General features: G+C 39.9%; 1 protein-coding gene and 1 pseudogene across 11 annotated transcripts in view; one reads left to right on the forward strand and one right to left on the reverse strand.

The window, feature by feature from the left end:
* Positions 1–25,592, reverse strand: part of PHYLLO (2-oxoglutarate decarboxylase/hydro-lyase/magnesium ion-binding protein) — a 107,373-nt gene that overhangs the window by 18,628 nt on the left and 63,153 nt on the right. For 8 of the 11 annotated variants that reach the window (XR_003385634.3, XM_088715304.1, XM_088715303.1 and 5 more), the window contains exons 15-22: positions 24,538–24,605; positions 23,688–23,846; positions 21,789–21,914; positions 21,571–21,702; positions 21,365–21,482; positions 19,200–19,355; positions 18,848–19,111; positions 18,308–18,475 (exon numbers count right to left, since the gene is read on the reverse strand). Coding sequence is in view for 9 of the 11 variants with exons in the window: in XM_088715304.1 (XP_088571430.1) it covers positions 18,308–18,475; positions 18,848–19,111; positions 19,200–19,355; positions 21,365–21,482; positions 21,571–21,702; positions 21,789–21,914; positions 23,688–23,846; positions 24,538–24,605 (1,191 nt within the window). In the remaining 2 variants the exon portion in view is untranslated. The remainder of the gene's footprint in view (positions 1–18,307; positions 18,476–18,847; positions 19,112–19,199; positions 19,356–21,364; positions 21,483–21,570; positions 21,703–21,788; positions 21,915–23,687; positions 23,847–24,537; positions 24,606–25,592) is intronic. The other 3 variants (XR_015975074.1, XM_088715306.1, XM_088715305.1) reach the window with 1 other exon arrangement.
* On the forward strand, positions 12,123–14,325 carry LOC148714551 (uncharacterized; annotated as a pseudogene).

Here is a 25,592-nt window from a genome sequence, read left to right on the forward strand (position 1 = left end):
CAAAGTACTTTTGGGCTGAAGCTATAAGCACTGCTTGCCATATTCTAAATCGAGTCTTAATACGACCAATAACCAAGAAAACTCCTTATGAACTTTGGAAGAATAAGAAACCAACTGCTAAATATCTTAAAGTATTTGGATGTAGATGTTTCATCTTAAACAATGGCAAGGAGGATCTAAGTAAATTTGATGCCAAGTCAGATGAAGGTATCTTCTTAGGATACTCCACATCTAGCAGGGCATACAGAGTATTCAATAAAAAAACTCTAGTAGTGGAAGAGTCAGTCAATATTATATTTGATGAGTCTGATAGTGAGTCTGCTAGGAAAGAAAATATTGTTGATGATGATACAGAAATTATCAACTTTGAAAAGTTGAATATTGATGACGTGCCAATTCAAGATAAGGGAGATGATTGCGTGCCACCACAATCCCAAAGCTTGCCAAAGGAATGGAGGTATGCATATAGACACCCTAAAGACTTAATCATTGGTGATCCATCTCAAGGGGTAAGAACTCGATCATCTCTTAGAAACTTAAATGATTATCTTGCTTTTGTTTCACAATTAGAACCTAAGACTTATGAAGAAGCTGAAAAAGATACTAATTGGATAAATGCCATGCAAGATGAATTAAATCAATTCAAAAGAAGTAATGTATGGACATTAACTGAAAGACCAAAGCATAACTCAGTAATTGGAACAAAATGGATATTTAGAAATAAATTAGATGAAAATGGGTTAGTTATAAAAAATAAGGCTAGACTTGTAGCTAAGGGATACAATCAAAAAGAAGGAATAGATTTTGATGAAACATTTGCTCCTGTAGCAAGATTAGAGGCTATTAGATTACTTCTAGCATTTGCATGTTTCATGGATTTCAAATTGTATCAAATGGATGTAAAAAGTGCATTCTTAAATGGTTTAATAGAGGAGGAAGTATATGTAGAGCAACCTCCTGGTTTTGAGAATCATGAATTGTCAAATCATGTGTTTAGACTACATAAGGCATTATATGGATTAAAGTAAGCACCTAGGGCTTGGTATGATCGATTAAGCAAATTTCTGTTTAATAATGACTTTAGTAGAGGAAATATAGATAAAACACTATTTCTCAAAAGAAAGGACAAAAATCTATTAGTGGTACAAATATATGTAGATGACATAATCTTTGGTGCCACAAATGATACTCTTTGCAAAGAATTTGCTGATTTAATGCATGGAGAATTCGAAATGAATTTGATGGGAGAACTAAGTTTCTTTCTTGGATTACAAATCAAACAAACTAAAGAAGGAATCTTCATTCATCAAACTAAGTATACAAAGGAAATACTAAAGAAGTTTGGAAATGAAAATCATAAGGGAGTAGGCACTCCAATGAATCCCACTAGTAAGCTAGACAAAGATGAAAAAGGGAAGAGTATTGATATTAAGCTTTATAGAGGACTAATTGGATCCTTGCTCTACCTTACAGCTAGTAGACCAGACATCGTATTTAGTGTAGGAATATGTGCTAGATACCAATCAGATCCTAAGGAATCACAGCTAAGTGCTGTTAAAAGAATCCTTAGATATTTAAGAGGAACTACAAATATTGGATTATGGTACTCTAGAGACTCTTGTCTAGATTTGCTTGCATACTCAGATACTGATTTTGCTGGATGCAAATTAGATAGGAAGAGCACAAGTGGCACATGTCAATTCTTAGGAAATAACTTAGTATAATGGTTTAGCAAAAAGCAGAATTCAGTGGCACTGTCAACAGCTGAAGCTGAATATATAGCTGCTGGTGGTTGTTGTGCTCAAGTACTATAGCTTAAGCAACAACTAGAGGACTATGGAGTTAAGCTAGATAATATTCCTATTAAGTGTGATAATACTAGTGCCATCAATCTTACTAAAAATCCGGTTCAGCATTCTAAGCCAAACACATAGAAATACGATATCATTTTATTAGGGATCATGTGCAAAATGGAAACATATGTATTGAGCATATATGCACTGAAAAACAATTAGCCGACATATTCACAAAACCATTGAGTGAAGATAGATTCTACACGCTAAGGAGGGAATTAGGCATATGTGATCCTTTTTATTGAAGAAATATAAAAGGGAGCAAGTAGTCTCATGATACATTCCTCCAATTTCTAAAAATCCATGAAACATGAGTCAAACTTGTCATCTATAGATTCCTTACTCATGTATCATTGTCCCAGAAAGAATTTATAAGGATTGGAAGCAAGAAAAATTTTTAGAAGCAAAAAGGAAGAGAAAAGAAAAATTCTGCACTTGGGTCAACCCAACCCAGAATAGGGTCGACCCAACATTGAGTTGACCCAAGAAATTTCTTGAGTCGACCCAACGTCGGGACCCCACTGTTAAAAGGGGGACCCGAGAGCTCTATTAGGGCACTGTTTGCCCTTGTCCTCTTCTGAATACTCTATTCTCCACTCTCCAAACTCCTCCAAACATCTCCAAACAGTAGATTACCTTAAGATCTTGGAGAAATGGGACCCAAAAGAGCCGTAGCCAAGAGATCCGGAAGAGTCTCACGGATCCAACGTGAGGAAAGGCAACCTACGGAGCCATCTACAGTGTCTCCACAACGTGAGGCACGTGCAGAGCCACCTCCTCCTCCTTCCCCCTCAGTAATACTTGCAAGATTTGCGGGGAGACCAGTTACAACGGGGAGAAGGATCCACTCCGAGTTCTTTGATCAAGAAGGGTTTCGTTTGAGGGAATGGATCCAAAGGCAAGGTTGGGAGTATCTTTGCTACCTAGATGTGATGATCTACCCCGGATTAGTTCGGGAGTTCTATGCCTTCCTCAAACTGGAATGGGAGGGCTTATTTCGGAAGTTCGAGGAGTTAGGGTTCGAGTTTCCGAGGAGAGTTTGAGTGAGCTACTTCATCTTCCATGTGAAGGAGCCACTCCGGAAAAGCCAGAAAACAAGATGAGAGCCCTGCAGTTGATAATGGAAAATGAAGATCTCGACTTTTCGGAGAAGGTAATAGCAAGCTCTCTATCTGCTGAAATGAGATTACTGCTCAGTATTATAAATAGAATTTTATTTCCGAAGAGCGGGAGATTCGATCTCATCACTGAGCGAGATCTTGTAGTGATGGAGCACATTATTCAGGGTATTCCCCTGAATCTCCCGGCCATGATACTGAGGCAGATGAGGAAGGTGATCTGCAACTCCAGAGTATCCCTACCTTATGGTATGATACTCACTTTGATTTTTCGACAGCACGGCATATCTGTCGAGGGGGAGGTATCCAGGTATCTGCTTCATACTGATACATACACTGCACGGACACTTATACGTATGGGCTATGAGAAAGTGAACGGGCAGTGGGTTCATACTGGAGCAGGGATTCAGGGTGAGGGACCAGAGGGTGATGCACCAGATATTGGAGACCATATCCCTGAGGATGAGGAGCATATGGATCATCCTAGTACACCTTCGGAGGCTGGACCATCGTCATCTGTTCCTCCGAGAGACACAGATGAGTTCTGGAGTAGGATGACTGAGCTTGTGTCAGCTCAGGCGAGGACTATCACAGACGGGCTGACGAGCAGATTAGACAGTATGTCAGCTCAGGCGAGGACTATTACTGATGGGCTGACGAGCCGATTGGACATCATGTCTGCTGAGATCAGTGATCTGAGGCAGCAGATAGGAGCACTCCGGAGAGAGAGAGAGAGACTTATGGACCATCTGTGCCACAGGCTGCTGAGTCAGAGATTTCGGCACAGAGTCATCCAGCTCGTCGTGCTCCACGCCAGACACAGTCTCACCAGGCTCGACCTCCCCTCGCCACGTACACTAGGAGGATGAGGACTAGATCCCAGCCATTAGATACTCCCTAGGCTGATATTAGCATTTCTGTTTAGAGCCTAGGCTAGATATCTAGTTCTCATATGTATTTTGTGTTTATCATGTATCTTTAAACTTTGACTGAGGAACATTATATTTGCTTTTGTTTTTGACATGAATGTACTAAAATGTTCCTATTTTGATCAATGAAGTTTGAATATTTGTTATTTATTGTGTCTTTTCCCATGCACCTATTTGATGATAACAAAAAGGGGGAGAAGTAAAGAAAGAGTAATAGGGGAGAAGTAAAGATAGAGCAATAAGAGGAGAAGTAAAGAAAGAAAGAGAAATAACTTGTAAAACAAATTAAAAATCATATACATCCAAGGGGGAGCAATTTGTAACAATGAAAATGATCAAATCAAATATTTCTATCAAATTTCAGAATTTGGCACATAGAATTTCAGAATTTGGCACGCACCTTTCACACCTCGATACATAACCTGAAACTCATGTTTTATCTCAAATTTTTGGAGTTTCATCTTTAAAGAATTAAAAATGAAAGGGGGAGCAATTCAAAAAGTCAAATTGGCAACATTTGAATGATATAGGGGGAGACTTCATTCTTATATTTTGAAAAGCTGAATTTCAGCAAGTTAAGCCCTTTTAAAACTAATTTTAAGATAAGTATCAATAGGCTCATACTCTTTATTTTGTAATCATCAAAAAGGGGGAGATTGAGGATGATAGTGTTATTTTGATGATTAACAAGCAATTATCTAGAGTATGTTATAAGTTAAATCGATACTTCATTTATAAGTCTATTACTCTCAGTATATTTGTATAAATTGATATAGATACATTTCATTGTTTATATGAATGAATCTAATCTTGAGATGTAGCAAAGTGTGGATTGAGTCAACCCAAAGGATGATTGGGTCGACCCCGGCACATCAAGAAAGCATTTGGCACACTTCTGCAAAAATGGCACAGATGATCAGTAAGTTGGGTCGACCCAAGGAAAGCATGAGTCGACCCAAACCTCAAGCCTCTCAAAGACTCAGAAAAATGGTTCTCTGGAAATACTGAGAGGGTCGACCCAAGATGAAGTTGAGTCGACCCAAGCTTGAGTCGACCCAAACCCTGAGTGGATCGACCCAAAGGCAAGACAGAACAGAAGACAGAAAAGGTTCTCTGGAAACCCTGTTAGGGTCGACCCAAGAAGAAGTTGAGTCGACCCAACTGAACCTTGAGTCGACCCAAAGAAAGGTTGGGTCGACCCAAGTGAAGGAAGGCTGAATTGCAAGTTTTTGTGTTTCTGAGAGGGTCGACCCAAGGAATGTTTGAGTCGACCCAAGTGAAAGTTGGCTCGACCCAAGGACAGGTTGAGCCGACCCAAACACGGGCAGAAGCATAACGGCTAGTTCTGCAGATGTACTTTTTGTCCTTCCAACAGTGAGTAATGGCTAGTTTTTGAATTCTAACCATTGGGGCTTGTCCAATGGATGTAGGAAACTATTTAAAGTGGCACTATTCATCAGATAGAACATCTTTTCCAAAGAATATCAAAGAGTATACAAGAAAGAGAAAGTGCCCTAATCTTCTTCATCCAAGTGCTTCATTCAAGAATCAAAGGAAAGTGGTTGAGCAGATTCAAAGAGTCATCAAGAGCTCCATCCACCCTTAAAGAGAGAAGCATCCTTGACAAAGAAGAGAGAAGTCACATCAAGCGATAAATACTTTCTAAACTCTTCTTTGTTGATTATATTGTTTCATTTGCTCATCTAGGAGTTTAAATCTTCTTCCTTTATTTGTTAAACTACTTGTAAAGGTTGGTTGGTTAGCCCGCAAAACCAACGGAATAGGTTGATTGGTGAACCCGGAAAACCAATTGTAAAGGTTCGTTGGTGAGCCCGAAAAACCAACATAGGTTCGTTGGTGAGCCCGTAAAACCAACATAGGTTTTTGGTGAACCCGGAAAACCAAAGTGTAAAGGTTTTTGGATTGTAAGCCCGAAAAACAATCCAACTGTAATCCGCGGGATTATAGTGAATTCCCAAGGGGTCGCTTGGGGAGTGGACGTAGGTGCTAAGGAGAGCACTGAACCACTATACTTCTTGTTGTTTGTATTGTGATTTGTTTAAGTTTACTAACTCATCATTTAACACAAGTAAGATAGTTAAAAGTAAAAGAAACCAATTCACCCCCCCCCCCTCTTGGCTTGTCACCTTGGGCAACAGGATCCTACCCTGGAGCTGCCATATGTATGGTGATTCCTGGATGCTAGGATGTAGTGTAAACAATGCTCCTCACATCCTATCGACCGTCAATCAGAAGGGTGATAGGATCTACCGAGCACTACATCCGCTGCAACCAGTACCAGATTCAAGAGTTTGAAACATTGGCGCCTTTCAAAATTCTCGCACTTTCCAAGGATGTTCTACGACCATAACTCCCGTTAATACATCTTTTCTTCCATCAAGGATTGTCCACATGTTACGATAAGATAATTCACTTCCTGAGATACCATAATCAATTAGAATCCTTTTAGCGCACAATTTTGGGGGGCACAAAGGTTATTTTAGAGACCTGGAGGGGTTGTCTTCTACTATCTCCCTAAGCAGCTCCTCTTCCAAGCCTCCTCATCTTCTTTGACCTCTTAACATACCAGCTCTTGCCCTACAACAAGATAAGCTAGGATTTGCTTCCCTTCATGCTTTTGCCCATGAGAGGTAGGAATGACTTGAGCATTTCGGTTTTGTGCTTTGTGGGCCCTCAATTACTGATCTGAGAGCTCTCCGATCTTTATATATTAGGCCTTGTTTTTAAATCCCAGGTGCATGTACCATTTTCTTCTATCTTTTCTCATCACCCCAAAAAAACTTCTTTACGAGGGACTGAGGTTTAAAACCTCAATCTGAAAAAAACCCTAACTACCATTGACCATTTTCCATCCGATGTGACCTCTAAAGCCAATGGTTCGACCTTGATTTCCAACAGAAGTCATCTATATGGAAAAAGAATGAACTCATGGATATCTTGGCCTTTTCCAAACTCCATTCTGTGGCCAACCGACCTTTAATTCTTGCCGTCTTGTGTGTTTGGTCTAACCAACACTTTTCACCTAAATCTCAGCATGACCAGCTTGCGCCTGCTAGACTTGGGTATTCTCTTCAACCTCAGATCAAACGTCCTCACAAATGATTTCGGCCTGAGAATGAATAAATCAACCAGCTACAATGCCGATGTGCAAATCTTTTACCACCATACGAGATTGATCTTGCACCAAGAATATCGCCTTTTTCCTAGTTTGGGTCTGCAAATACTTGTTAGGCTCCCGATCAATCAAAATGGTCAAATGCATCTCAGGTTGGCTGCAACTCTACTCGAAGACCGACCGATAGCTCTGGCACCTCTTATACTAGCTTATCTTTCCCAAGGCCTCAGAGAGATATCTTCTGGAAGGTGGGATGCAGAGGTCATCTCTGGATGCTCCAAATTTGGCTACATTTCCAGAGATTCATCCGTCTATAACCAATGTGTCTAAAACCATTCTCATCAGTTATTGTTATGCTCACTTAGGGGCCCATTCCTTTCTTTCATGGAGTATTTCAAGAGGTTTTATGAAGGCCCCTCTCCTAGAAACATAAGCCTTCAATTCCTTTTCCTCCATTCTCCAAAGCTTGCTTGGCTAGTATTCCTGCAGGCTGATACGTCCCTGGAAGAGACTGAAGCTGTGAGACTTCTTTGGAGGCATTTTCTGGTTCCTAGATGTCTTCACATCAGATCCATAATAAAGAGATCGATCAACAATAAATGCTTGGTTGAGCATTATTCTCCCAATGTCTTCATCGACCAATTCAACCTAGCCTAAGACATTCCTTGTCTGCCTCTCTATGCTCGGAACACTTCAGTTTTTGATCAGCTATCTAATTTTGAGTCGCATCGGACTGCATTGGTGGTATTCTATTATGAGTAATTATGCCTAGACTATCATTTTGTCCCTCTTAACCTTCAGTCTACCATGACCGGAGAGTTCATGGATTGGTGGGATGCTTAGACTATTTGACTTCTTTCTATGAGCGCCACCACTATCTTGGATCATATCAATATTGGCTCACCTCTTGACTCCATGATTGATGTTCATTTTGGTTCACAACCAACAAACGATAAATCCACTTCACTATTGATAGGCAAGACTCTGATTGCAACTAAAAACAAAGGTATATACAAGGTTGGCCGAACCAGACAGAACCGCCTGGTTTGGCCTGTATTGAGCCAACCCGGAGGGGAACCGGGTTGGTTTAGGTATTAAAATCGGGACTGGCCCCGAAACGGTTGGAACGGATTCGGACAAAACTGCTCGGTTTGGCCCGTATTGAGCCGACCCAGTAGAAAATTGGGTCGGTTTGAAAATTAAAATCAGGATTGGCCCTAAATCGGCTGGAACCAGACCAAACCGACCGGAACCGTACCAAACCGGCCAGTTCCATTCGAACTTGGTGCGAACTAGCCGGTTCCAGTTGAACTCAGTGCGAACCATTTAGTTCGCACTGATTTGGCCCAGTTCGGAACCTAGCCCCCTCCCCCTTTCCTTCTTTTGTTGAAAGAAGCTATTGTGAAGGCCCAAGGCCTTCCAACATTTCTTCTCTGTAACTCTAAACGTCTCCTAGCTCCCCCTTCCCTTCAATTTACAAAATCACACTGATTCAGCGCGATTGAAGAAAGATCCAAACCTAAATAAGGTGTGCTTCCTCTCTCCTATCTCATTCCATCTATTTTTTATGGGCTCCAAAAAATAGTTCGAAATTTGCAAAATAAGAAAAGATCATGCCAAAATTTTCGATTTGAGCTTGATTTTATGATATATTGTAAATCTATGGATGATCTGCACGATGACAAAAAAATTTTAATTTTAAAATTATATATAATTTTTAAGAATTAAAATATATTTTTAGATTAAAAATATAAAAATATATAAAAAATAAAATTCAAAAAAATAGTAAAATCAGAAGCATATTTAGAGGCATGCAAGCTACTCTCAAGCAAAATTTAGTGTCCATTTACTTAAGTTTTCATGCGATCATGTGCGCAGTGACCTAGGCATAAATTTAAAAAAAATTAAGAAATAAGTAGCCTTTGATGCATGCCCACGGGCCTAAAAAAATATATCTAGCATCCATTATTGTGTTTTACAAGGATATGAGATGAAATTAATTTTTTAAAAGATTAAGATATGAAAATTAATTTTTACTTAAAAAATAAAAACATATAATTAATACCAAAAATTATAAAAGATTAGTAGTACATAATACATATTTCAGAAGTATTTTCTGAAGTAAAAACCATTATTTTCAGAATTCATAGTATTTCAACATATTTTTTAATTTGAAAGTTATTAAAAATATATAATTAAATAAATAAAATATAAAAAATAGCTTCATATATTAGATAAATCATATTATTTTTTGAGGTAAAAAATTATCTTCATCGTAATAAAATTTTGCTATTTTAAAATAATTGATAAACTGACGTACTTGATAAACTTGCAGAAATGAAACAATCAAAGACAAAGGAGCTAGTGCGTGACATTAGTTGGGATCATAGGCAAATATTGTCGGGTCGGCAACATCGAAAGTGCAACTGGTACAACACAGAGTTCAAGAGAGGAGGAATAACCAAGTTTAAGCAGCACTTAGCTGCTGATAGTTATCCCGACGTATCTATGTGCCGAAAATGCTCACAGGAGGTTCGATAGCTGATAAAAAAATACTTTGCTGATTTTAAAGCAGTGAAGGAGAAGATTGCCAAGAAGAAGGTGGCGGTAAACCGCCAAATGGCAAAGCCACTTTCTATCACTCCATAAAGTTAGAGGAGGCATCCACTCCAGATGACAAGAAGGCCCAGATCCAAGCTGTCATTCAGGTGAGCTTGTATGATCAGTGTCAGCAGAATGAGGTAGTCAGGCATAGGGGTCGATTTAGATCCACATGCTTTTTCCAGCAAGAATTCGAAGCAACAGATGGTTGACACATTACCGGAAAAGGATAAGAAGAAAGATATGTGGTGAGTTATTAGATCTTGATTTCATTCAACCACATTCCAGCAAATGTGGCAGACAATACATATTATAGATTTGTCATTTCCTTCATATAGGTTACCGGTCCCGGTGTAGATCCTCTAGGATCGAAGGACATCTACAATGGGCTTTTTGATAATAATAAGGAGCTAGAGAAGTGGATTGCCTTACACAAGAGCAAGTGGCCCACATATAGATTGACAACGATCTGTGGTGGTTGGATCGGTCTTACCAGACGGAGCATTGTCAACTTCTTGACATATTGTGATATGAAGACTTTTTTCTACAAGTCGGTTGATACTTTCGATTAGATGCATGATGCCATGTACATTCTCGGATTGATGAAGAAGATGATTGATTAGGTAGGAGAGAAAAATGTCGTGCAAGTCATCACTGATAATGAGCCATAATATAAGACCATCGGAGAGATGTTGATGGAGCGGCGATGACATTTTTTCTGGACCCTATGTACTGCACATTATATCGACCTCATGTTGATGGACATTACGAAGACTCATAAGGTGCAACAGACAATGGAGACAACTAAAACCATCACTAGATATATTTATAACCATACATGGGTCATTTAACTAATGAGGTATGTAGAGGAAGAGATCTTGAGACTAAGAGGCATGAGGTTTGCTACCAACTACGTTACACTTAATAGCCTTCTTGAAAGAAAAACAGTCCTATATCAGATGTTTGTCAGTCTCGAGTGATAGAAAAATAGATTTGCGAGGGCCAACATTGAAAGGAGCATTATCTAGGACTTAATGACGAGGCGAATATTCTAGTAATAGGCTGAAAAGATAGTGAAAGCTATCAGACCATTGTATGAAGTGCTTTGGGCCGTAGACAGTGAGAGGTACCCCAGATAAGTTTTTTGTATCTTATGATGGAGAAGACAAAGATTCAGATCAAGGAGGTAGATTCGACGTATGCCCAGGAAAGCCTTAAGTATTGGAGCCAAGGTCTGCTGAACCGACCTGTACCGGTCGGTTCAGCCCGTACCGGACCAACCGAGCCGGAACCGTTCGGTTTGACCCCCGTACCGGTGCGAACCGAGCCGGTTCGCACCGGTTCGGTGCTGAAATTGGATTGCCAGAGCAGTTGGCACTTTGAAAGTGCCACACTCAAAGTGCCACAGTGGGGCACTTTCCAAGTGCCCCTTTATGCGGCACTTCAAGGTGCCGGTGCGGCACTTCGAAGGTGCCGGTGCGGTGGCAAAATCCGAAGTGCACAGTGGCTCAACGGTTGGCTATAAAAGCCGACCGAATGCTAAAAACAAATCCATCAGCTTAGGTGAAGGAAAGGCAGAGAGAGAGAGAGGAGGAGAAAAAGAAGAGAAAGGCAAAGACAAAGGCGAGAAAAAAAATTAGAAGGGTCGGAGAGCGTCGTTTTTCTCGAAGAAAAATCTAGCAAAAACTAAATAAGGTAAAATTTCTTTTCCCTACATTGGTTTTTTAATATTTCATTTAAATTGCTTAAAAAAATTAAGTCAAAAATTGCCAAAAAATAGGAAATGATTCAATGATTCCATTTCGTCTTGAATTTTTTATATGTTGTCGATATATGGACAATGTTAATGATGACATTAACTTTTGTTTTTACAGAGTTTATATAATTTATAATTTAATAAAAAAAATTAAAAAAATAATTTTTAATTACAAAAAAATAGAAATTAAAAAAAATTAATGTGGTCGTAGGAATGGAGCCATCAAGGAGAGGGCAACCCCAAGAGCGTAATATTGGCTGAGAGCATGGAAAGATGCTCGGTGAACGGCACCAGTTTCAGTGCAATTATTGCCACAAGTGCTTCAAAGGAGGAGGGGTAACTAGATTAAAGCAGCACTTAGCCGGTAATTCTCGTGAGATATCTGCATGCTCGGAGTGCCCACCGAGCACCCGTCAACTGATGAGGAAAAACCTCGCTGAGATCAAAGCAGCCAAGGAGAGGGCTGCCAAGCAGAAAGCGGAGGTGGAACGCCAAGCTGCAGAAGCACCTTCCTATCACTTGATGGAGTCACAGAAGGTCGAGGGTCCAGATGAGGAGGAGGCACAGATCCAGGCTACCATGTGGGCGAGTCTGGATGATCGGTGGCAGCAGCAGGAGATGGCGAGGCATCGGGCTCGATTTGGGCCCTCGTTTTTCGAGTCGGGCGCCGGTTCTGGTGGAACAGACAAGATCCAGAGTTTCAAAGGACAACCTCAGTCAGAGAGGGCAAGGGCAGAGGACGTAGCCGGATTGCATCTATCCTGGGTGGTTTTGGTGGCCGAAAGAAGTCTTCCAGAGGAATTCCACCAGGTGCGTCAATCCATGATGTAGATCCGCATGCCTTCCCCAGGAGAGATTCGAAGCAGCAAAGGGTAGACACAATGTGGAAGAAGGAGAAGAAGAAGGATATGTGGCGAGCTATTAGATCCTGGTTCCACTTCAGCCATATTCCAGCGAATGCTGCAGACAATACATACTACAAGTCTGCCATTTCTGCCATACAGTCTGCCAGTCCCGGTGTCAATCCTCCAGGCCTGAGAGACATCTACGGTGAGCTTCTTGACAACAATAAGGAAGAGCTAGAGAATTGGATTGGCTCATATAAGAGCAAGTGGCCCACATATGGGCTCACTTTAATGTGTGATGGTTGGACCGATCCGACAAAGCGGGCCATCATCAACTTTCTGACATACTGTGATACGAAGACCTTCTTCCACAAGTCAGTTGATGCTTCAGATAAGGTGCACAACGCCAATTACATCCTCAGACTTATGGAGGAGGTGATTGATCAGATTGGAGAGGAGAATATCGTGCAGGTCGTCACTGATAACGGGCCGCAATATAAGTTGGCCGGGCAGGTCTTGATGGAGCGGCGACCACAAATTTTCTGAACCCCATGTGCTGCACATTGCATCAACCTCATCCTGATGGACATTGGAAAGATCCGTAGGGTGCAACATACGGTGGAGATAGCCCAACGCATCACTAGGTATATTTATAGCCATACTTGGGTTCTTTCATTAATGAGAAAGTATGCAGGAGGAGAAATTCTTAGACCAGGAGTCACACGGTTTGCTATGAATTACATTGCATTTGATAGCTTTATCGAGAAGAAAGGAGCCCTACGTCAGATGTTTGTCAGTCCTGAGTAGCAGAAAAGTAGATATGCCCAGGCCGGCACTGAAGGAAGCAGAATGGAAGACTTGGTAAACAGACAGTCATTCTGGCAGCGGGCCAATGCGATAGTCAAGGCTATCAAACCATTATATCAAGTGCTGCGGGCCGTGGATAGCGAGAGGTACCCTCAGATGGGCTTTTTGTATCACATGATGGAGAAGGTAAAGGCTCAGATCATGGAGGCAGATGTAGCCCATGCCCAGGAGTACATCGACATCATTGAGCAGCAGTGGGGAGCCCAAATGGGTAGAAAATTGCATCTAGCAGGTAAGCGATAATATTAATAATTATACTGATTGATATATTTGTATAATTATACTAAGATGGTGTCATCTATGTGCAGCATACTATCTGAATCCCCGGTTTCAGTACCAGAGTGGAATTGGTATGGATGATGAACTTCTTCATGCTCTGCGTAATGTTATTTATAAGATGGAGCCTGATCCAGAAGTCGCCGCGTCATATATAGAAGAGGTAACTATGATTTAGTAACATATGTAAATATATCGAATCTATATTATTGACATACTACAACAAGCTTCTTTCCACAGACCAAATTATTTAGAGAGGGCAGCCATAGCTTTGGACAGCGACCAGCTGTCGTGAGCAAGACAACTATGAATCCAGGTACAATACAAATCTGCAAGACACCTCTGCATCTGAATTATCTTCAACTATGAGGCCATCATATATGTAAAATGTAATTATCTTCAATATTTTTGCAGCTGAATGGTGGATTCATTTTGGCGGATCCGCAAAAAATCTTAAGCGGGTAGCTATCCGGATCCTCTCCCAAACGGTCTCCTCGAGTGGCTGTGAGCGCAACTGGTCCACCTTCGGCCTCATCCACAGCAAACAGAGGAACCGTTTGACACAAAAGCGCCTCAATGACCTAGTTTATGTGCACTACAATCTGCGGTTGAGGCTAAAATGCATTCAGGAGGAAGTGGAGCTCAAGTATGCAGATCCCATCTATAGAACTTTTACAGATGATGATGATAATCCTATGCTCGACTGGCTTGCGGCCCAGCAGCACGAGCCCGAGCTTGATGAGCCAGGATCGCCTCGACGACCAGCCAGCATCATAGCCACCGAGGCTATGGTCGATCCACAGTAATGGGCTGAGCGCAACATTCCACGCACTCCTACAGCTGATATGACGTGGCTAGAGGGGAGCCAGTCACCGCATGACTAGTACGATGCTCTCGTTCAGAGAGATGATCCTCTCATACGAGGACGAGGATGCTCTAGTACCCAGTTGACTCGAACAGGAGGGCGTCAATCCCAGCAAAGAAGAAAAGGAAAGGAAAGGGCCCCAATGGAGAGTGTTGAGGAGGAGACTTGGACCAGCAGCGATGAAGGTTCTGGTGGTGATGGATCTACTAGCCATGGAGAAAGTGGAGGACAGTATGGTACTACTTATGAGACACAGCCGGAGGGAGGTTTTCGATACACCGGTGAGTCTCAGTTTACGCATGCTACATAAAATACGGACCACGGTAGGCCGTCTGATATAGGCCGGTCGGATACCATTGCATATCGAAGAAGAGCTCCTCGAGGTCGTTCAAGAGGCCAGGATGCGGCTACAGATGACCTCCCATGTGGAGTCGGATCCATTGATGTATCAAGTTCCGAGTCTTCCTATTATCCGCGGCCTCAGCCAGCCTATAGATATGGTGCATCGGAGTCATCTTCCGGTAGCTACTACCCTGCGCAGCCCGGAGGGTCTTATGGGTCGGATTTTGGTGCCGGCATATTCGGATGGGCCCCTTATCAAGACACCTCTCAGAGCCAGAGCTTCAGCGAGAGATCCGAGAGTTCTTATGACCCGACGCGCATTCCTCGAGGATTGAGCATACAAGACTACAATGCCGCTTGGTTAGAGGGATGGGTTGATCTGCCTCCATATTATGCTGATGATCCAGATATTGACGAGAAGCATCGCCACTCGACCCGATTTTAGATATCCGAGAGTGCTTTAAATGTATGTAATTGATTGTATCTTAATTTGAAAATATTTTATGTTCTTCATCTCATTATTTGAATCATTTGGAAGTAATAAGTTGCATCATCTAGTTTTAACCTTAAACCTAAACATAAAAACATCAAAAAAATATCCAAAAGTGAAAGAACTCCAAAAAAAAAAACGATGATGGGATCTAAACCAGGCCGAATGTGCCCTATCGGTACGGTATCGGTTCGGCTCGGTTCGGCACCGGTACCGTACAATTACCGGAGCCGACCGGTACGTCGGTACCATCGGTACCGCGAACCTTGATTGGAGCATCCTTCGGTCCTTATTGCTGATGCAATGGCTAAGATGCTCCACTCTCCCAAGGAACTCAGACCTTTAGTCCGTCCAACCCTGATGCCTTCTCCAAGAGCATCCCTCTCTAGTTCTTCGGCCTCCAATCATGAGTATGTTGATTTTCTGATAACCACACTTCCTCTCCTAACTTCACCTACTTTTGCAGGCCACCAACAGTCAGTCAATATTCTAGTCCTTAATTAGTGCCAATGCTTGGTTATTAGCTTGTTTGGCCAAAACCCCTTCTGATCCATCTCTCCAAGTTTCAGCCAAAGCATACAAGGCTAAGAGATTGCTCCAAGATATTGCCGACATTTCAATTGATGGACTTGTCTCTCCTTGCAGGATGATCAAATTCTTGAATGCGGTTGCAGCGCCACAGCATTCAGCCTACCTCTCCACAGACCAAGCTTCTAAGCTCCATGGAAGGCTGACCAATAGCTCATCTATCAACCCTCTATTAGCGACCTTCGCTGAGGAAGCTGATACTTTCACATCCTAGATAAATGGATTAGAGGCTGAAGTTGCCTCCTTGGAGGAAGAAACCAAACCAGTTTTGGATGCCTACCAAATGATCCATGATAAAATCTGAGCTCAAGCGGGTCTGGTTGCATCCCTCGAAGCATAGTTAGGTTAGGCCCACCAGCAACTGCAATCTTTGGAGGATGAGCAGGTTGCATTGAAGATTAACTACAAGAAGAAATTCCAAGCTCTAGATGAAGCTCATCGTTGACTGGAGGAATGTAGATCTAGACTTTCAATTTGTCTTGCCAGAGTGGATGAGTCCGAGCAACTTTATGAGCAACTCTAGGGCGAAGGGAGAAAATAAAGAACATCGTTGGAAATCTCTAAAGTGGAATCTATACCTATATAATGTAGAAAATCCGTACCTAGGTAATGTAGAGGGCATTGAATATTTATCACTTGTATCGGCCTCTCGGCCAAAACCAATCAGAAAATGTTGTTACCAATCAATTTAATATTATTATGTACTTTATTCTCACTTTTAATCTTAGAACTCTTACACTTTATCTATAGTTAGCATGAGGATCCTTGACAATCCAAATGATCCAACTCCAAACAGCATCAAATCTTTTCCAAAAAGTCCTAAGACTCCTAACAAACTACCGCACCCTGGCATATGGCCTTGACATGCACATCATCCGAGCAGAGGACATAGAGGCTTCCATGATGTGGTTTCCCCCTAGCTCTCATAATGGAGATAGTCAGTACCATAGGATAATAGGGGGTAATCACCAAGGGATGGCTGACTTTAATAGTAGAGACTTGTCTCCGTGTGATTCTACTGGTCTATCTTCCAACAGACATCTGTAAATCAGGATGGCCAATGCCTCCCTTGAATTCGATTGTCGGCCTAGGATCAACTGAGTCATTGATGACAACTTGTTTAATTTGACCTGATCCTAAATTCACTTGCAGGATCCCTTGCTCCTTGTCTCAGTTTGTAAATGCCAAGGACTCCATAAAATATTCTTCGGCCTTTTCCTTCTAATAGGCCGAAATGCTGAAGTCAGGCTTCCTGAGGACCTTGACATTTCCATTCAAAAATTGATAGGCTGATTTACCTTCTCTACGGGCATGGTCGGCCAAATTTACCATAGTATGCATCAAAACATGCCGTTGCCGATAATTCTGACCCTCAATGATAGATACAGGCCTTTCAGCTTGCTCTTTTACCAGCTCTAAAGTTGTCATGTTTTGCTCTGCAAGTGGTCTTAGCACAACAGCTACTTGGCATGAGAACACCTCTCGTAGGTCATGCCAGCTCTCCTCCAAGTAGGACTTGGCCGCATGGCCACTTCCTGTAGAAGATCAGTTGGCGGTCACCATCATTTAGAGATGATCCATCTTCTTTCTTGGTGATATGTCAATAGTTACACAACCGAATCCCACCAAGCGTGCCAAAAAGAACTTGATTGTTCTCTTTCCCATCGAGAAATGGGTGTGCCATAAAAACTTGTTTAGCAGAAGATGAGTTCTCATGGCTGGGTCTGGTGATCATGCAGGTGTGCAACCAGCATCGGATAACCGAAAAGAAGATAAAGGGAATGAAATAGCAAGAGTAGCATAGGTCCAGGTGCCTTGACCTTCAAGAACTCTTGCTAGTGTCACACCACCTAATTGGAGGATAAGAAAGTGGGGTGTACCCAGGGCTATGAATTACTTTATTGCTACTGGTAAACTAGAATTCTACTAGAAAACTAAAGGCAACAAAATAAAAAAGAATTTAAAAAGATCTTAAAAGAATCTTAAAAGGATAAAAGAAAAAACAAATTAAGGATAAAGATGAAATCTGATTGAGTGGCAAAAGCCCCCCTATGTGGATTACATCTATTATTTATACAAGACAAATGACATGGTAACCACCCACATCTAGCAGTAGTTGCCCACATTTGGACTCCACTTCTCCTGATAGTTTCAACCACCAGGATAACCAATCCACACTCATCATGCCCCTTGTTAACCGCCAAGTCCAATAATTGTTTGTTGCTCGGTCTTATACTTGTTATCATCCTTCTGGTCGGGTATGATCTTACATTTAGGATGGGTGGTTGTGACTTCACTTTTTGACCTTCCTGATAGACATTTGATCTGATGGCTACCTCACTTGGCCTATTAGGTATCATGTCTTCCTTTTTGGTGAAAGCGAATGATAACAAAGTCAGTCTTGGCCTAAGATTGACCTTGATGTTCCCCTTTGGATCCTATCCCCTTTGGATGTGGTGTAAACACTTGTTAAGCATCAAAAATTTCCTTCCATTGGACAAGCATAAAATTCCAATCTTCTAACATTAAGGAGATTAGAGAGAAATTTAAACAAGGGACACATCTATTGCTGTACGCTTATAATCAAATTCAGCTTGTGTAACTATATTCTTTAAAAAGAAAGGCTCCCTACGAGATATACCTCAATGTATTGTATGTCAAAATATTTCACACCAGATCCAAATTCAACTGCCTCTTCATATGTCCACTTCCGATTTGCATCAACACGGATGTTGATCTTATATCCAACCATTTCTCTAATTTCTTGGATGACTGCCACATCTTCAATAAGATTTTCTCGACGTGCAACCTGCAGGAGGAGGGGTTATACAAGAAACTTTGCTTTTAAATTTTCAAATATCTACAATTACCAAGTTTTTAAACAAGGCAAACAAGACTTAAAATTTGCTTCTCATGCAAACTAAATTATTGGCAACAGAAGAATTCAAAAGAGAAGGATTTGCTCATGGTGCATTCTGTTGAAATTTCAAACCATAAGAACAAGCTGATAAGATATACTGAAGCAACCAGCAAACATTTTTGAGCCATATTAATGAAAGCTAAAAATTGCTCACTGGACAGGTTAAATCATCAGCAACAACAAATTCATAGTATTCAACTGTAGCAGGAGATCAGGTAACCCTAATTACCTTTGATATACAATCCGAGTAATGATTATTACCTTTAGTTTTATTGTAGTGAAACCTTCATCAACTAACCGAGACACCACATGAGCTACCTGCTTAGGAGTACCATTACAATCTACAAGGGCACTAATCTCTATCCTTGCTGAACCCTTCATAATATCTTTCAATGACTGAGAATCTTGTAAGGAACTTCTACATCCAGTAACTAATTCCAATAAACTAGATCCTTCTCTTGCTGCTAGTGCATTTAGTATAGCCATCTCCATGCCATTCCTAACACTTGGAAATATAGAAGATGGCTGAAAACAACAGATAAGTTACAAACTTCATTACATTTAGCAATGAAAAAAATCATTTGAATATGTAATGTTTTACAGGTGTACCCACTGGAACTCCTAAGCTTCTCCATATCCAGTGAGAGAAGGAGCCCCTGAGCAATGGAAGAAAATAACTTATCTCAGAACCTTCTAGTTTATGAACCAAAAATCTCAGCTGCTCTTCAACATCTAACAGATCCTCCTCGTGAATTTCGATTGGGGCAACCTGTTTGAAAACTCACAAGGAAATAAAATAGTAAAATAATAGATCAGCAGTAAGATATCATTAACTGTTACCTACTGAGACAACTTTTAACATTAACATTTTTGACATTAAAGTCACATTCATAATTTTTAAATAATTTTATGTAATTATTTTTAAAATCTGTAATGTTTATTTTTCTTTTAACATAAAAAAGTCCACTGAAACATCAAGTACTTCAATTTACATTACAATCATCGTTAACAATGTTTGTTGTACTAACCTGTACCACCCTGCACAAATCGTATCATAGCAGTAAGGTACTAGTATAGTCCCGAGTTTGACATATGAACTGAACTGGTACATACCAGTCCGAACTGAGCAAAACTATCCCGTATTTTTTGGTTCTAGGTGGTACCATAGCTGAAAAAAGTGTTGGAAGCATATCTTGGTATGGGATGTGTAGCATACTGTACCAATCAAGGTCCGCCGTACCGGTACCGGTACCGGTGGCCGGCCGGACCGGTACGGTACCGGTCCGATCCGGTACCGGACCGGTACCGGACGGTACGCGGTGGTTTCAAAAACCATAGCGCGAGGCGCTGTGGTTCTTAAAAAAAAAAAATCGTACCGGTGCGAATGCGAGGCCGGTACCCAGCGGTATCGGCCGGCACCGACCGGTACGGGCTCCGTACCGGCCGGTTCGCCTAAAAAATCGGAAAATACTGGTTTTCTTGTGGTTCCGGTACCGGTTTAGGACCGGACTGGTACGTACCGGCCGGTACGGGCCAGTACGGCATTCCATGGTACCAATCATACCATACCAAACTTGTAATGTACAAGTATGGTTCTCAATACAGATTTTGCAGATCTTAATCATTAGAATTATTTAAAAACAAGCACGACCTATAGAAAGCAAATATCATTGCTTATCAGCTCAATACTAATCAATGAAGACATTAACACATTTTACATATTTCAAATGTTGTATTTCACAGTCAAAGCAGCATTTAAATTTGTACAGTACAACAACTCTTAGATTTTGTTCTAAGCTGTTTGACGTTATTCTTTTTAACAAAAGGATAATTACATCAATCTCATTTTAGGCAATTGCACCTTATGAGTGTGTAACACTCGTGTACTTCCTTGAAATAATCAGCCCAACTACATGCCCATTTGTTCATATATTGCTTGATGTCTAAGATCTTTATTCTAAGTTCAAATATTTTTGTTTTCAACAAATAATTTACCAGATGAATTAGTAATTATCTTCTTTAAAATCAATATATCGCTCTTACAAAAGTAATGCTTGCACGCCAGATGGAGTATGCTATTTGTAAAGGACAACTTAATAACTGGAAAGAAGTTGGAACAAATAATAGTTTCAAATTGTTAAATCTTGGAATGCAAATGATATTCAAATCCAATAGTAGGCCATTAGGCTTCAAAAATATCCTTGATTAAGAAACATCTCAGCATAAGACATGGCTTTTCTAGGTTTAGGTACATGTTTTCTGCTAGAAATTTGAGCTTGAGCAGGCAACATCCCTACAGATAAATAGTAGATGACTAAATATCAAATAGTTAGTACCCTAAAACTAAATCTTTTCAATATGCAAAGCAATTTTAAGTTTCAAGCATCTTAGTCAAATAAACTACAATTAGCTAATAAGATCATGGACTGTCGTACCGTCCCGAACTACCTAGTTTGGGTCGTATTGTACCGTACTGAGCTAGAAATAGTCAAAACTCATATTTAGGTCGGTACAAGCCCCGTACCGACCCAAACCGAGACATACCAAGGTGAACAGGGGTGCGTACTGACCCTAGCAAGGCATACATAGATAAAAGAAACTATTATCAACCAAAACACTTTTTAACAAGGGTGCATACTGACCCTTGCAAGGCGTACTGACCCTGTACCGAGATTGCAGAGCTTGAATATGATTCATGATTTTAACAACCAAAATAAGTTTTGCTTTTTGTTATACAGAGGATTTATATAAATAAACAAAATGTGAGTGTGGACAAACCTCTCCAAATCCCGAACTACTATCATCCAAAGTGATATTTAGGATAAAACCTTCACGATATAACTTGTTCATATCGTTTCTAAGTTGACTTGAAGCAAGCGGAGCACAAAGTTGGATTCTGTGACAAAACAGAGGGAAAAATATGAACTTGAACTAAAATAATATGTTCAAAATGACTTTAGTCAGAGTAAGGACAATAAACTTGCCTATATAATGAGAACTCCATTTTATGGATCTTGCTAACAAACAAGCCATTCTTTACATATTCAGAATTTGGAAACTTTATTAGGAAATCCAGCACTTGGTTTGCAGCTTGATAAGCAGACTGACTTATCATGCTGTAGGAAAGGAAATAAATGTGTCACACTGTCACAGCTTATAGAGTAAAAGAAACTACTTAGCTTATAGCTTTACCAAGAAAAACCTGTGAAACTTGGCATTATCTGCAATATTGCTTTCAACTTCTATTACACAGTCGGTCTGCTCATTTTGAGATCTCCATAGAGCATTATGCAGTTCCATTTTTGTCCGTGCTAGTAAATGTTTCACACTGCAAACTCAATTTGAACAATAATAAGCCGAAACTGAAACTCCATCATCATGCACAATGTAAAGACCAAAAAACAGACAAAAACAGCTCTTATTTTCAAAGTCAACCACAGCATCATGCATAAACTAACATAGTGATATGAAGGACAGAGGGAGAAGAAGAACAAGAGGGGGGAGAAGAGGATATCTCAATATTCTATAATCTCAATAATTCAAGTTGTAAGCAATCAGTTTATATAGACAACCCAACAACCTAATAAGAATCAACAAAAAAATAAAATACTAGAGTCCACATAAATTTTAATTCTAGTGTCTACAAAATTCTAGTTCTAGAGTCCACATATAAAAATTAAATTCGCTAGTTTCTGTATTTTCACCTAAAAAAATATGTGTAGATTCCTTATTAATGGGCATCCTCCATCATATCGACAATGAAAATACATTTAGCCGCAACAATGAATTTGGATCACACAAGTGAGAAGGAAATGTCAGCCAACTATATACCTTTTAACAAAGAGCATTCTGTTTAGTTAAGCACGCAGGATGAGATCTAATGCTTACCGTTTCAGGGACTGCATGGTTATAAACAAAGTATGCTAATAAACTTTGGATTCTTCATAACAAAGCCATCAAGGTCCTTGTATTTACCATAACTGAAATGGAACCAAGACCAGGACTTTTGGTTGGGGTTTGAAATGATCGTCGTAAACATAGATAAGCCACACATCAGTATACAACTTCTGGAAATTTAACATCCATGCAAGAGAAGTAAATGAACTGCTTTGATACAATTTCTTGTAGAACTGAAAACATAACAATTATATATAGGAGAGATGATTTCCAACACAAAAAAAAATGTGAGCATGATCACAAGAAAGTAAATTTGTACTTAAGCAGATAAAGTCAACCTGTTGATTTATCAGATGTTGCTAACAATAAAATGTTGAAAATATGAAGAATTCAGTTTTCTGCTTGCTCAGTCATAGGCTTTACACAGCTATCAAAAAGCTCTGACACCCTCACTAAAGCAATAAAATGGGGAAAAAAAAGAATAAAAGAACTGCCTTGAACCCTTCTGGCTTATCAGTAAGGTAGAACTGACATGAGTTTTTATGGCTGCCACCACTTAATATGGAGTGGCTTGCAAGATAACCAATGTCAGCATAATTACCTATGCTGGTTCTAGCCCCGCACACTGGCATGCACTGGTATTCAAATCCATGGTTTCTGGTTGGGAGTGCTAGGAACTGTGCTTCTCCATTCTACTACTCATATTGCACAAGCATGTTCAGGAATGAGGATAAAACTTTTCACAGAAATTTAGGCCATACTTCAGACATGAGTAATTATAGGGCTTGGTTTGTGTGAATTTAGACTTCATAAGGCACAAACTGCAGAATTCAATTTGTACTAAGCCAATTCTTTCACACTTTCACTGCCACATAGGCCATACAAGAAATCAGAGAGTTACATTTTTTTGTATTGGTCATGAATTCTCAAAAATAACTGTATTAATTATGGGGCTAGGAGCATTGTGCTTGTGCTACAGCCAGGGCAAACATTGTTATCTCATTGAAGATTTCTCGAATGTACATTAGGAGTTATTTAATAGCATTTGACAATGTCTTTTTGACTGGCTTTGACAAACATAAATGTGCAATCCAGATAAACTCTTATTTAGAAGCAATCAAGCCAGAAAGCAAAAAACGAACATTGACATGTCAGGAGAACAAAATATCTTGTGACACCTGTCACAAATAGAATTAATTTTTACCTGTGTGCAGCACAAAGTTTACTAATTGAGACATCGTGGGCTGTGTAGAAGTACTGATTTAACACATTGGGTAGTGCCCTATCTGCAATTGGTAGAAGACTGAAAATTGCACCACCATGGTTATTTATTACAAGAATAGTCATAGGTTTCCTCCGTGCCCTTCAACAGAAAAAGCATAATTTTAGAAATATATAACAAAATGAACGGATATTTAATTACTAAAAAACTAACATGGTGAACTTGAATAACAATAAAAATTTATCAGTCATTTAATTTCCAGGTATCCTTTAAGCTCATTTATGCAGAAGAAAAAAGTTAAGTTATACAACAACAAATATCATAAATCATGGATATCCATACAGTTAGACATAAAATCAAGTATGCAAAGATACACACTTCTTATGCCATAGAAGGTACATACTATATATATTGTGGAGTGTGGGTGTGAATGTATATATGTGTGTATTGATTGTTTCATCATGAAACCACCAAGTTGATATACTGAAAATTCCTTAAAAAATACAGTATAATAAAAAAAAGGATCTACTTTAGAGTCATCTATAATTTTATTTTTTTTTTCTTTTGTTTTTTCTATATCTTTGACACCTAAGACTGAAATTTTTGGTCAAGATCACTCAACACTGGAGCCAAAATTGCTGAAACCATTAACTACCAAAAGTACAAAACCAAAGCTTAGTTGACATAATATCAATCGTTACTCAGCATTCACTTAATATGCACCAAAATACATAATGGTTTGTCCAAAAAGATAGAAGCAAAACAAGCAAAACAGGGATGCAGGAAGAAAGAATGTGAACATGATGCGTATTAAAAAAATAAGGTTCGATACCTTTGATTAAGAATTGCCAATCCATTTGTATCATGAAGGAAAGATATATCACCAATCACACAAATAACCTGAACACAGACACCCATATATGATTAATGGAAGTTTCTAATCTTATGTTTAATCCATCCAAGGTGACAAATAAAAGCAAGTGAATACGATAACAAACAAAATGATTGAATACAGCTGGTCATTATATTGGTGTAAAATACAATAACAATCTTTAGAAGATTAGGATGCTTGTTCTTGTTGCTTGAATATTAGTACGGATGTTGGTCCCCGATACTAGTACAAACTAGTAGATACTCCAAATTACAAAAGAATAGGTATGTGCAAGGTACGTCGTCTCAGTACCGAGTCCTATAGTAGTGCCACCCTATCACTATATTGGTACTTGGTACGATATAGTACAGGGCCAGTTCGACGTACCGAGTGTCAATATGCCTCCATACGATATCCCGGTACCAAACTGGGATGGTACCGTACGCCCCGTACTACCTGATTTGGTAAGGTATGGCAAACCTTAGGTATGTGGGTTCGGCTCATCCTTATTATTCAGGTCTTAATAACTCGTCACCTAGACTGAAAGTCAAAGGATGGCTCTCTTTTGTTTTCGCCTTGGCCTATGCCCATTTTTTGACATCCAATGGCATGATGAGATTGTTTAAACTCCGACCTTTGCTTGCACATGTTTGAGGGCACCAATGAAGTCTCTCAATGTTGAAAGAAGCTTCGCTATTATCACCTTGTTATCTGTTTCACTTAATCATTATATTGGGAAATAACATATATAAAAGAAAGTAAATGTATTAATATTCTCTCTGCTTTATTTGCAATTCATAAGGCCCCAAGGTCTTTTGAGAACAACACGGTGTCACGAAAAGGCATTGGCCAAATACCGCACAACATGTACCAAGCAATAAAAATTTATATATCATGGTCTTGATTGACCATTAATGACAAAGAACCCAAAAGGCCAAAACCTTCCAAATCTGTGTCATGTTTTATGACAAAAATATCTGCATTCATCTTTGACAAAATCAGTTATGCCTTAACAT

This window comes from Phoenix dactylifera, chromosome 2 (genome assembly GCF_051530095.1).
Source record: "Phoenix dactylifera cultivar Ajwa chromosome 2, Ajwa_hap1_PhDact_Kaust_v1.1, whole genome shotgun sequence".
NCBI classification, from domain to species: Eukaryota; Viridiplantae; Streptophyta; class Magnoliopsida; order Arecales; family Arecaceae; genus Phoenix; species Phoenix dactylifera.